This window comes from Erithacus rubecula, assembly GCF_903797595.1.
Source record: "Erithacus rubecula genome assembly, chromosome: 11".
NCBI lineage: Eukaryota > Metazoa > Chordata > Aves > Passeriformes > Muscicapidae > Erithacus > Erithacus rubecula.
Window position 1 is genome coordinate 18481515 of NC_136663.1, and position 13004 is coordinate 18494518.

A 13004-nucleotide genomic window follows, 5' to 3' on the forward strand; every position below is an offset into this window, starting at 1 on the left:
GCTTGCAGAGTTCTTGTTGATCTCACCCCTGCTGCTAAGTCACGGGCTAAGCTACAGTTCTGCATTTGTTGCTTAGAGGCCAGCTTGAGGAAAGAGCATCCAGTACTGCAGAACTGGGAAAGCTCCTCAGTGACCAGCACAATAGATCTGTCAGACATGTACAGTTTCAACTCCTCATTTCCATAAAGACTCTCTGAGGCAAAGGTTACATATAAAAAGAAGTATTCAATATCCTCACACTGTTTTCTATTATTCTGAAACACATTACCATCTTTGACCTACATAATACTAAAATATGAGCAAACTTAACTAGGACAGACAAGATGTAGTTATTGCTATACACAGACTGGACTAGAGTACAGGAAGAACAGAATTCAGTTTAAGACTAGCTCACCTCATCTTCAGGGCCTGAAACTGTTGAAGGAGAATAGCAAGCTGCTGCTGCTGCTGGGATGAGAGGGCTGCCTTCTGCTGCTGAGCCAGCATCTGTGCATACTGTTGTCTTCAAAAGAGAAGCAGACAAATGGTATTTGTTCGCTTACATCCAAGTTGCAGAGAGATTCATGCTCTGGGACTTATGCCCACTGACCTATATAACGGACATGCTAAATACTAGAGGAAACCACAGGACAGGAGCTTGGAAAGAATCAAAACACAAAAAATACAGCCAGTTGGCTCATGAGCAGAACCAGACTGCACCCTCAGCTATGCCACCTGGCTATTACTGCCCCACGTTTCTCTTGTAAGCTGCGCAACACTACTACTTTTTTTGTCTAAATTCCATAACGTTAGCTCAAATTGAGCTGGCTTTGATCACTGCCCACCTACTATCAGTGTCTTCCCCAGTATGTCAAGGCATTGCCTAGTACAGGAGCACGCTCTTACCTCAATCCTAAGCTGACAATCAGCACTGAAAAAACTATAATCATGATGAAAGCTTTTGGGATCCCCTGAAAAAGCATTCTGACTGTGTTCTTTCCTTCAAGCTGCTGTAAAAAGGTGTCAGGAGATGGCCATAACTAAACAACTGAAAGCTGGGGAAAAATCAATGACAAACTGCTTTGCCCAGCAGGACCTTCAATTGATCTTCAAAGAGCTGAGCAAATAGATCAAAGGTTAAGTTCTGCCTTCTCCATCTCCGGTTCCCAAGATGTGTAGCCTTCTCCTGACATCAAAACATCTGAAGGCCACTACTAGGACACCTAGTAATGTCCAGTCTGACCATAACAGCTACCTACAAAGCAAGTCTCACATAACTAGCTATGTGTAACACTTGCAAGGATTCTGAAAAGTAAGCCTGGGGCAAAGATGCTGCCCTGATCCTGTAGACTATCAACATCTCCTGTGTTTGTGGAAGCAATTATTGCTGTTGGAGGTGAAGCACTCCCAGCCCTATTGCCCAAGGAAACAACAAGCAGGTGAACCCAGATGACTAAAAATGCAAAGCAGAACACAGTCACTGGAAGGTCTCTGGGACAGGAAGTCTTACTGTATTAAAAGATGCTGGTACTGCAGGTGCTGCATTTGGATCAGAGCCAACTCTTGTTGTCTAGTCAGTCGCTCTTGGTCCAGCTCGCCCTATGTTTAGGGATAAAACATTCTTGTTCAATAACATATATACTAAGAATAGTAGACTGCAAATGAAAGCAAAAATTGTATTTTGACCAGGGAAAAAAAATAAAAATAGAAAAATACCGAGATCAAAATTTACAAAGCTGTGAAATACACAGCACCTCTATATATCACAGGACTCAGCCTCCCAGCCACACAAAGCATTTTTTAATTACGTGTCTTTTCTACTCTTGCAAAAGTAATCTAACACCAAGTTCAACTTTGGTGCTTGGAACATCTGCAATTCCAAGACAGAGTAGATGACACTTAAATAATTCAATTCCCACTTGTTAGAGGACTATTTAAATACTGTAACTGTCACATAATTACCAGATGCGGAAGCAGTGCTGGGCCTGGAGTGAAGGGAACCCTGCCCCACATCTTCATGATGTCTCCAAGTGGCTGGAAAGTCTCATCACAGGCTCTCTTCACCAACAGTGACATCGTGAAGTATCCAGCCTGGAACCACTCTGCCATCTCCTGATTACTGAATGGACCTGGAATCACATCAACCAACAAACGTTGTGGGGAAGGGGAAGCAAGGCCAGGTTCAGCATGTTGGAAACAAGGAGCTGCCTAATGTCACAGAATATCCAACATCAGGCATTCCTGTCTGCCTCACCCGCTCCTGGGGAACACTGCTCAGCCAAGGCTGGAGTGCCCATGCACATCTCCACAGGTCTACAGCATTGCCCTACAGTCTCGGGAAAAGTGCATGACAGCTTTCACCTTGCCTTGGAGGGAGACAGGTCAGCTCTGGGGGGAAAGCCAAGCAGCCACATTGCTCCAACCCCTGCTGCCCCCTCCAGCAGCACTTATTACTTCATGCTCCCAGCAGCTTTAGCCTCCACTCTGGATCTCAGCAGTACCTGACAGTGCTCCAAGTGCTGCTTTCCTGACTGCACAGATAATTAAACAACCTCATCCTACTTCAACTCTTGCCTTCAAACCAGAGGAACTCTCATGTTTTACACAAGTTTTTCTTCTGGAACATAGAAGATAGACAGATCCACCTCTAGAGAACAACCACATTTAAGATAATGAGGATCCAGTTTCTTTCCTTTGTAAAAATCTACACTTTTCCTTGTCTTCCTCTTTTTTCTGAGAAAGATTTCAGTAATTCCTTTCAAAGGAGGGTTCCTATATTAATTTTACATATTCAAATACATACAAAACCGGTATAAAAATATTATTTAACCAAGTAAGAATCATATAAATAAGTTTTGCAAAACATCTTCTGAAATCAGGAGCATTCAGCAACCCTTGCCTTCTATCTCTGGACATCTCTGAAGTATCTATCTCTGGATATCTCAGAGGAGTATCTTGGGAAGGCAATTGCTCCTACAGAATATGAAACCACAAGAGGCTATTGAAAGAAAAAAAAATATGTGGGAGTGTTTACTTCTTTAGGTTACACTGAAGTATTTAATGCAACAACAAAAATATTTAGATTGTCACCCAGCAATACACACTGAGCAGTGACTGACATACACTCAGGAAATTAAAGCACTTTATGGTTAACATTCTCTAAACTTAAAGCAATGAGAAGAAAACCTAAAGATGTGCAATACCTGCGGGCAAGAGATTGACACAGATCCCACAAACAACACCCCACCAACCTTATCTGGAGTTCACAGCTGAGAAGTCATTCACACCACACAGCGTGAACCACAGCAAGGAAGGAATTCACTGTTTAACTGCACTTCTGGGAAGCACATAAGCAGCTGCTAAAACAGAGCCCTGGGACCTCCAAAAGAAAAGTACCTTCTGAAAGCAAAGATGCAAGTATCTATACGAAAGGCCTGCTCCAAATTTCATCGAAAAAAAAAAATTGTTCAGGAAAAATTGAATGTAGGGAACAGCTCCTATCTGATGAAGTAAAAAAGCAGTGGCCGCAAGAGCAATTTCATCTGAGATTCTGAACAAGCACTGGCTGGTGGAAACTTGATTCCTTTTTGCCCTCACAAACTACACTCCTGTCTTCGGGCTGAGTCTAGGAAACTGACTTCAAGGTTCCTTGTGGATTGAGTGGTCACATTGCTCATATGTTTCCACTGTTATCTGGAAATCTAAGTAACTACTGGCATAAGAAACAGGTTGGAGTCTAATCTAATTTACAGAAACACGAAATGATGGCAAACCTCAGCCATAATAAAGCACAGTTCTGGACGTTCAGCTGGCTGAACACATGGGGGCAGTGATGGGCTGAGTTAATTTCAAAACCTAATTCTCGAACAGCAAATTCCCTGTGCTGCCTTTGTAAAAAGAAGCACCAGCATCGGCAGGTGGTAATTCTGTGAAGAATTCTCTTTAACAATTCTGTGAAACAAAAGAGGAAGTGTAAATGGCACAGACCTACCCTGAATTTCTCCTTGTGGATCTTTGTAGTACCACTTCTGCATGGCTTCATGGAACAGGGGCATAGAGGAACCCTTTGCTCTGTGCTCTTGGATTTTTGCTGCTAGTCTTTCATCATCAAGGGCACTGTCTTGCAGATACGCCACCATTTTTTCTGCTTGCTGCAGGAGACATCAAAACCAGCAAGAAGTACAAGAGTTAGATGGGGGCTTGCAGATTTGAAAATCAGTGTACCATACCAAACACAACCACCTTGTGCTACCCAGTGTTCCAAAGGGTACCAGAAATGACAGGCAGCCCCAGGACAGAAGTGACTGCTACACAAACCTGGAGCTCTGTGTGCCACACTTGTCCGACAGAATCCTGAACAAGCACAGTTCACCTGCTTACCAAAATCTCTAGAGCAACTTGCTAAGGTGGTCCCATACATCAAAACAAAAAAGTGAAAAACAAAACAGGCATGGGAGCACGAGCACAAAGAAGGCTCTACATCTCAGCAGGCACTACAGTTTCCTCAATATGGTGTTGTGATTCACTTATGGGATTTTTGGTTGGGTTTTTGTTGTTTGACTGTTTGCTTGTTTGGGGGTTTTAACAGACATACATCATTTCCCAAGGCAAATCATAATGGTACTTGACAGTGGTCATAAGCACTAGGGTCTCTAGCTCTTTAACACAGGGTATAGCACCCTGACCCAAAAAAATATAATAGCTTGAATTATTTGCCAAAAAAAGAAAGAAGAAAAAAGCAGAGAGAAGCTGCTTTTCGTATACATTGTGGAGTGTAAAGTTTCAGCTGCATTTCTGATTTTATGGGCTTCAAATAATTTTTGCATTCCACATTCCTTCAGTGTCAATTGTCAACAACAAAGGAATTAGAGAAATTTTACCTGCTCTAGGTGTTTGAGGCCCTCTTCATCATCTGGGTCAGTGGGAATGTTGCCCATGCCTGGAGCAGCTGTGACAGGTGTTTGAACTGGCCGCAGAGCAGGATTTGAATTGGAAACAGGAGGAGAAAGATGAGCAGAAGCAGCTGTGTCTGCAGAAATCTGTGGCAAAGGTTGGGCAAGAGAGGCCATATCTAAAGAGAAACATTAAAGTTAATTATCTTTAAACACAAATGACAATTACTTTTAAGAACTTAATGCAGAGAATATTCAATGGCTCAGATTTGCACTAAAGTAGAAGTATTTTCAGATCTTCCTGAATGCACTGCTTACAGCACAGGGACCCAGCCTAACTTCAAGGAACAGTTTAGTTCTGTCAGTGCAGAACTCAGCACATTTGAGCATATCCCATTTCCTGGCAACACATGTTTGTCCAGACTATTCTGCTGTACCACCATGAGGCACATCCACAACTAGTTCATGTTTCTCTGGAAGCATTTCAGCATGAAGTACCAGTGCACTGCAAGCATTTGAGATGGCATATCCAGCAAATCCTGTACTTATAGACCAGTCAGTGAATTCTGGCTTTCGATCACCATAATCCAGTCCTTGCCTCTTTTAAGGGGCCAGGATTACTAACAGTAAGTAATGGAAGTTTACTAAATTTATCTGTCAGGTTTATTACCTTCCCCTCTGTTGGACATTTTGGCTGACAGTGTATTCTCCACTCGATTCTCTTTATCTTCTGTTTTTTCTGTTCTTTCTGGCACAGACTCTTCTTTCCTTTCAAAAAGGTTTGTCTGCAGCGGGTCAGGAGGCTGGGATTTTGGTGGGGTGTCTGACCTGGCAGCTGGAGATGATGCCTGAGCTGCTTCTTCCACTGATTCTGTAACAGGGCACAATTCTAAGTAACTGAATTAACAGAAATTCTACACTGCCAGTTGCAAAAGAAGTTCCCCTTACCTGCCACTATTCTGTCTGTTTTCTCCCCCTCTTTTTTGTTCTTTTCATGATCTTTGGCTTCTTCATTGTGGCTCCCTTCAGAATCAGACCTTTCCTCCCCTTCCTCCACAGGCCGGAAGTCCATCTCCTGCTCCTCTGGGATTGGCTCCTTCTGCACTTTCTGCAAAGTCAACGCAATAACCCATAACCCACCTGACACCACAGGACATCTGTGAGTGTGACCCAAAGGCCCAAAGCAGCTTTTCACCTTTAAAGAGAGAAATGCTCCGGAGGAGTCAAAAGTGCCCATTTCTTCCTCTGCATCCTCCAAGCACCACTCAGGCAGACTGTCCCTGTCGTCGTCCATGCTGCCGCTGCCGCAGCGCACACGGCGATAGCCCCGCTCGTCGTCCCGGTCCCGGAAATCAAACTCGAATCTCCGCCGCCGCTCCATGTGCTCCCGCCAGCCTGCGGAATGAGGGCCGTCTAAGGCGGGGAAAGGAGCTTTACCACACGGTCCTGGGGCATGCTCACACAACGGGGGGAGGGACACTGACAGCAATTCAGAAAGCCCCTACACCATACGGCCCACCTGTGAACAGGCAACTTCAAGGACAAGGCAAAGAAAAGGAGCATCTTGCCAAGAAGCAGGAGATTTTCATATATTGTCCACTGTATATCCTCACATTATAAACTGTGGAATAAAGCTATTAAAAACCACGTAAGGCTAAAAAGCTTGTCTACAAAGTCTAAAACAGGCACCAAAATAAGACAAGCAACACTAGTTGCCAATTGAATTTACCACCTATCATTGATTTAAGTCTCTTTTGGTACCTTTACATGTGTAAGATTTTGTATTTTCCTTCAGGGACCCTGCAGAAGTTGCATCCTGAACGAAACACCCATGGTTATGCTCTTGCCCTCAGATACGCTTTTGTGCATATGCAGGAAAAATGGAGTGACAACTGTTCAAATACCTTTGAAAGGACTGGTCAGTCTCTTGAATTTTTTTTTGTTTTGTTTTTTTTTTAGCCATGGAATACCAAAACTTGAAAAGATAAGAAGTGAGAGAACTTTCCCAATTAATGTATAAACTTCATATTCAGAAGACACTGTCATTCAGCCAAGCTTCAAATTCTGAGTGCAATAATGTTATTTAAGACGTAAACAACTGGCTGCTAAGGAAAACAACCTGGGAGTGAAAGGAGCTTTCCATGTAATGCAAGCCATCTTTATCACAAAGGAGCAAAGCAAACATGAAGGCACCTTAGTGCTTTTTAGGGTGGCTGTTCCTTACTGGATAAAAAAAAAGGGTTTTTTTCTGCTCCAAGAATCTGTGCATGAGAATCAGTGCAGACTTGCAGTATCAAATGTCTACCAAAAAACAATCACAAAATAACAACAACAAAAAAATAATCGCACTAAAGGGGAGAAATGTGATCCCGTTTCATGACTGATGAATGTTTCCACACTGTCCTCAATACTCTAAGTATTAATATTAGCTATGTAAAAATCCACCTCTGTCTCACAACTATAGGAAATGTAAAACAAACTCCTTCCAGAAACATTATGAACTTCAATGCTAATTTTACCAAGGAAACACAAACGTTATACTTGCTACAAGGCCTTGACTATTCCATATGTGCTTATCTGCAAAAGCCCAGGTATCTTCAAAGTTCAAGTGAAGAACCATTCAGTCTGCTTACAGAGGTTTAGTCACACCACCTTTTACAGCCCCCACATTTTCAGAGCTATGCAGAGGGAAAAAGACATAGGTGTAGCAGACTCATGCCCTTGTTTCTTAGTAACAAAATGTGTTTGTAAAAGCCCAGTTAGAATACAGGCCATAATTCATGTCTGAAATATCAGGCTGCCAACCTTTTAAAGCAAGCCAAAAAGGAGAGATAAACCTGAATTCTTACCTGCAGTTTTTTAATCAACAGTTAGGACACAAGCACAGCTTTAAGTTCAGTCCAATACTATCACTAGGTAATAGTTACCTGTTCAATATTTCATGTGTAGAGACAATTTTAAGCGTAATTTATCCTTTGCAATTTATGGTGACACTGTAGGTGAGAGATAGGACTACTGGCTGCTTCAGGAAATCCAAGAACACGTTAGCTTTATTAATAGCTATTTCTCTCTTAAAAGTTATATTCTCTGACTTAGTGGTGAAATTTTAAATATATACTAAAACAATACTAAATGATAAACTAAACACTTAACAAAAGAATACTACACTTTTTTGGGCATATATTATATAGAGACCTAGTTCTTACTTTGATCAATTTTAGAGCAAGATTCTCCAATGCACTTTAGTTGCTTCAAGATATTTAAGAAACGCAAGGAACAATGCCCAAAAACTGAACTCTAATTGAATCACATAATCTGATTCTGAAAGTGGAGTGAACCCAGATGAATTTGAAAAGCCTTTCAAATAAAGCAGCAACTAAAAAAAAAAAAAAAAAAAAAAAAAAAAAAAATTCTAAGAGAGTACAGCCTAAGGCCTCTCTCAAATGCTTTTCAAGAAAAAGAACAATTTGAAGAGCTATTTAAGCAAAGATACAAAATCATATAAAAAATTCTAGGCAAGAAAAAACTTATTCCTATTCCTTAATGCTGACTTGGTAACCAAAATCATGATCATCTACAGATCAGTCACTAGTTTTGAGACCAAAACAGGTGTATATGTTTCTGACAAAACAGACTTGCCTTGCAAATTTAAAGCACAATCAAGCCAGTGAATCTAAATCTGTGATCACACTCTTCTAGCAGTTATTAAAGCCAGTCTACAGATCCTAGCAGGGAGTAAAGAAAGCCAAGCCACACGAAGGACCAACTAAACAAATGACAATAATCCTCTGGAGACATTTCTCTATTTTTAGCAGGACATATGACTATACTATTACCTAACACCAGAATAAGTACAAAGTAGTTTAAGCCATGCCAATTTGAGTTCAACCTATTGTTTAAAGCAAAAATGTGATTTAAACCATTTTGATAGTTCTGTGGCTACTACTAAGAGGAAAGTCAAACACAGCTCTGATGAAAGCTAGAACTAGGACAATACAGCTGTCACCTCAGGCTATCTCAAAATTTCTAAATTTTCTGCAGATTCACCTAAGTCTTTGAACAGGCTTTCAACAATACCTGCTAAAACTAATTCGTAAGGGAAGTCCAGTTAGTTTCTACTACACTGAAAATTCAAATAAGCAGTAATATTTTCCACTACACAAAAGAGATGAATTTTCAAAACCTTCCTCAGAACACCCAAGAAAGTTCAAGACCTGAATGAGCTTCTAAACTTTGAAGTCTATGCTTCTTTTTAAGCTAAAGCATGTAGGCTGGTACTTGAACATTCCAATCCTGAGCATCATGCTGCATTCATGAGGTAGCTGTCCTGATGTTGCCTCAACTAGATAACAAAGCAGCAGTGTCTGATCAACAAATGTGACCAAACACTGGGGGAAAGAAAATTATATTCTTCAAAATTTGCCTTTTAGCCTTGCTCTAAATAGAAAATATCTGATAATAAATCAAGCCTTGGGCTCGCTGCTAAATTTTAGTACAAGAGAGCAGCTGCTTGAGAGCAGAATTCTACACAGCTGTAAAGAAGGCTCCAAAGGGAGGTGATAGCTGCTCACAACAATAACTGCACTGAAAGTCTGGGATGTTGAAAAGGGCAACAGAACCACTGTAAGAGTGGCTGGGCCATTTTTTTAATGAAGAGAAGTTGTGCACCTCAGTCCCAAAAACGTCCTGTGCTTTCAAGCGGGGGGGACCTTACCACCCTCTAGAACTACCAGAAAGAAAGTTTAGATCGGGCATGAGGAGCAATTTCTTCACTGAAAGGATTGCCAAGCATTAACACAGGTGCCCAGTGAAGTAGTGGAGGCCCCATCCCTGGAGGGATTTAAAAGCCATGTAGATGTGGCACTTAAGGACATGGTTTAGTGGTGGCCTTTGCAGTGCTGGGGCAATAGCTGGACTCAAACACATTGAAGGTCTTTTCCAAACTTAACCATCTTATTATTCTATGAAGATGCGACAGTAGAAGGGCCTAATCCTCTCCCTAGTACTCCAGAAACCTCCTGCAGACAAAAGATAGCCAAGCCCAGGATCCCACACCACATATGAATTGTTTCCAAAGATGAGGGGTCAAAAACAAACTATAATATGATTCAGTCCTACTACTGAAGTATCAAGTTCTTTCTCCTGCAATTCCAGCAATGCAATGCTGGAAAGCAAGTGACCAGACTTGCCCTGTCAGGTCCAGGAAGAGTGAAACCAAACAGGTGCCCAAAGTTTATTGAGACAAGATATCCTGTAACTAACCACAAAACCTGTAGAGCAACATATATGGAGATTTTCCAAGGATGGTTCTGGGCATTGCAAACACATCAGGAAAACTAGAAAGAGATCAATGACCAGGCTGCTATCATTCTGGAGCCTTATGTATGGTGTCACAGTCACAAAGAAACAGTATTATTAAAAACCCCTTGTTTTACCAGGTACATATACACCTGGAGCACAATACAGACAAGTGCATGCCTGAAAAGCATTATTCCCTTAAATGTGGAAGTGTACTGAAGATGCTAAAAGGAAAACAAAAGGCACATAACTTTATACTAATCATTTTGTGACCAAGAGCCCCACACATGCCAGGGCAGTATTTAATGACCAATACATGAACCTATTTTTGCCCTGAACATGGCACCTCCCTTTCCTCATGGCTTTTACCCTCTGTCTGTAACCACAGCTGCATGTTTGCCCCGCTCTGCTCTCACCTGGACTGTGAGGACGCCACCTCTCCCCATCCCTCCGTGACCCAGCCAGTCGCCAGCCTCCATCCTCATCTTCCCCATTCTGTTCCTCCCTGAAGATGCGCCAGTTCTCGCTCTCAGAGCGTATAAATTCGTGTTTCCTCCCCGCAGTCACTGTCCCACCTTCCTCAAAGTTTGGTCTCACTGCAAAGAAAACACAGGCCAGTGAACATATATCCTGTCTTTAGAAACACAGAAATACAAAAGGGCTGAAATCTTGCTCCCTTGGAGGTAAAAAGACATCAGAAGTGGTTATAGGAACCTAGGAGAGGAATTGAAATTCATGAAGGAAACATGACAAAGATTTAAGAAATCCAGATCCCTAAGTACCTTGGGATGGAAAGACCAAAAAAATAAAAATCCAGAAGGCAGTTAAGCATATAAGCAATTAGAACATGAATAGGAAAGACAAAGGAGGAAAAGGCAGTTCAAGAGATGTAGGGAAATGTAATAGAAATAAGACAAAAGTGTGCAGAGAAAGAGAATAAACTGCATTATCATGAAGTGTCTCAAGCTAAATGGGAGCAGTGTAAACCTTATATAAACCAAACATATTTCCTACTTCTGTAATAAAACGAAAGTGAGATATATTTATTTAATCCAACATACAGCAATCTAACTATTAGAAAATACTGAAAATTTAAAGTAGCATTGAGGAATAAACAAGAAAAAGCTTAGCTATGTTAACATCATGCTGTGAATCCATCTTCTGGAGAGCCAAGGTCAGTGAATGAAGGGCTAGAAGAAATTAGGCCTGAGCTGAAGGATAAGTCTACTAGAAGTTGAGAAGGCAGGACAGTCTTTTAGTTACCAATTTACATTATGTTATATTTAAAACAAAACATTAAATCCTCAAATACTTATGAAGAGCAACCTTGTCAGAAAAAGATCATATAAATATTTTTATGAAGAGATTCCACATTATACACTAAGATTTCCATATCATACACCAGTATGCCAAGGTTTAACAGATGCTGCTTTCACTGCTGACTTGCTCTGACAAGATAGCCCAGCCTTAAATGAGTTATTGGCACTAAGTTTCTATGGCATTAGAAATGTAGAAATGAAAAAAAAGAAAAACCAAATATAAGAGATCAGTATTATATTCAATCAGAGGAAGGGATCACCTGTGGTTACAAAACCTTTCCAAACCCATCAGCACTCCAGTGTGTCACACCAGAGACTGTTCTGATGCCACATGCAGTGGAATTAAGAGGAAAAAAAAAAATGCAGTGTCTCATGATATACTGTAGTTTTCTGGAACTAGGACCTCACAGCAAACATCAGTCAAAGAATAAGGTATGTGTCCAAACAGGTCTGGCATGAGATGATCCTGAAGATTAGACAGACCAGCCAAGAAACTAGTTCTTTACAAACACAAACCAGTCACAGGTTAAGGACCAGAAAAATCCAGCTACCCAACCAACAGAAAGACTGTGACAAACTGAAGACAGGAAAATTCCTACAGATTACATCTAAATTCATAACTTCCAAGGTCCCAGCATATTCTTTGCAAACTGTTTCTACATTTGAGAACAGTCATTTCAGCTGAAATTACTTAGATCACAGAGTCAGGACTTGGCAATGTTTTAAGGATGAAAGAAACTAAAATGCAATCTATGGTTTTGCCTTGAACTAATTGACTGGACTTCCTGAAGAGAAGGAGCAGTAAAAGGGCACCTCTGTTCAGGTCTGTCACAAAGCCAGCAATGGTGTTTACAGAAAACTTCAGACAGAGCCGAGTGGTATCCAGCCAGAAAAGCCTACAGCTGTGCAACACTGATTTGAAGGAATACTGACTGTGGAGAACAAGACTGGATTTGGGGATGTGGCCTCACAGTAACACATTTATGAAGAGGACTTACTAACAGAATGGCAAATACTTCTGTTCTCCAGGCTGCCAGCCCATGTTTCCTATGGCATGCTCACTGGAAAGAATAAACAGGAAAGCCATGACTGACAACACTGCTGTTTCCTCTACAGAGGGGCAAGAACCAGGACAGTCTATCAAGTACTTGGGCTTGCTCTCTTCTCTCTGCTGCCTGCTACATAACTCCTCAAGAGGAAGATAAAAATAAAAACCTTTGCAGACAGTGTTTTTAAAGGAACTGAAGTAACTTGGCCTAAATGTGTGGTTTTTTAAGTTTATTTTACAGAAGAATAAAATGAATGTCCTTAAAATGATGCTTCTAGAGAAAGACTACCATCTCATTAGAACACTACTGGATAAGTTAGGAATACCACATAAATACAAACACCATGAAGTGACTCCCAGAGACAGATCAGAAGTTCTTCTGAATCCCATTTCTAGCTTCAAATTTTCCATCTCTTTGCATAAAATCTCAATCTCAACAATAGGTCTCAAAAACATACTATCAAATAT

The 13004-nt window shown here is 41.1% G+C and overlaps 1 protein-coding gene across 8 annotated transcripts in view; it reads right to left on the reverse strand.

Annotated features, from left to right (window-relative positions):
• GIGYF2 (GRB10 interacting GYF protein 2) overlaps positions 1-13004 on the reverse strand; it is a 72658-nt gene that overhangs the window by 15302 nt on the left and 44352 nt on the right. For 6 of the 8 annotated variants that reach the window (XM_079314931.1, XM_079314932.1, XM_079314937.1 and 3 more), the window contains 9 exons: positions 10586-10765; positions 6067-6284; positions 5820-5979; positions 5542-5742; positions 4860-5050; positions 3971-4130; positions 1942-2108; positions 1490-1578; positions 395-502 (listed from right to left, as the gene is read on the reverse strand). In XM_079314931.1, the coding sequence (XP_079171057.1) occupies positions 395-502; positions 1490-1578; positions 1942-2108; positions 3971-4130; positions 4860-5050; positions 5542-5742; positions 5820-5979; positions 6067-6284; positions 10586-10765 (1474 nt within the window). The remainder of the gene's footprint in view (positions 1-394; positions 503-1489; positions 1579-1941; positions 2109-3970; positions 4131-4859; positions 5051-5541; positions 5743-5819; positions 5980-6066; positions 6285-10585; positions 10766-13004) is intronic. The other 2 variants (XM_079314936.1, XM_079314934.1) reach the window with 1 other exon arrangement.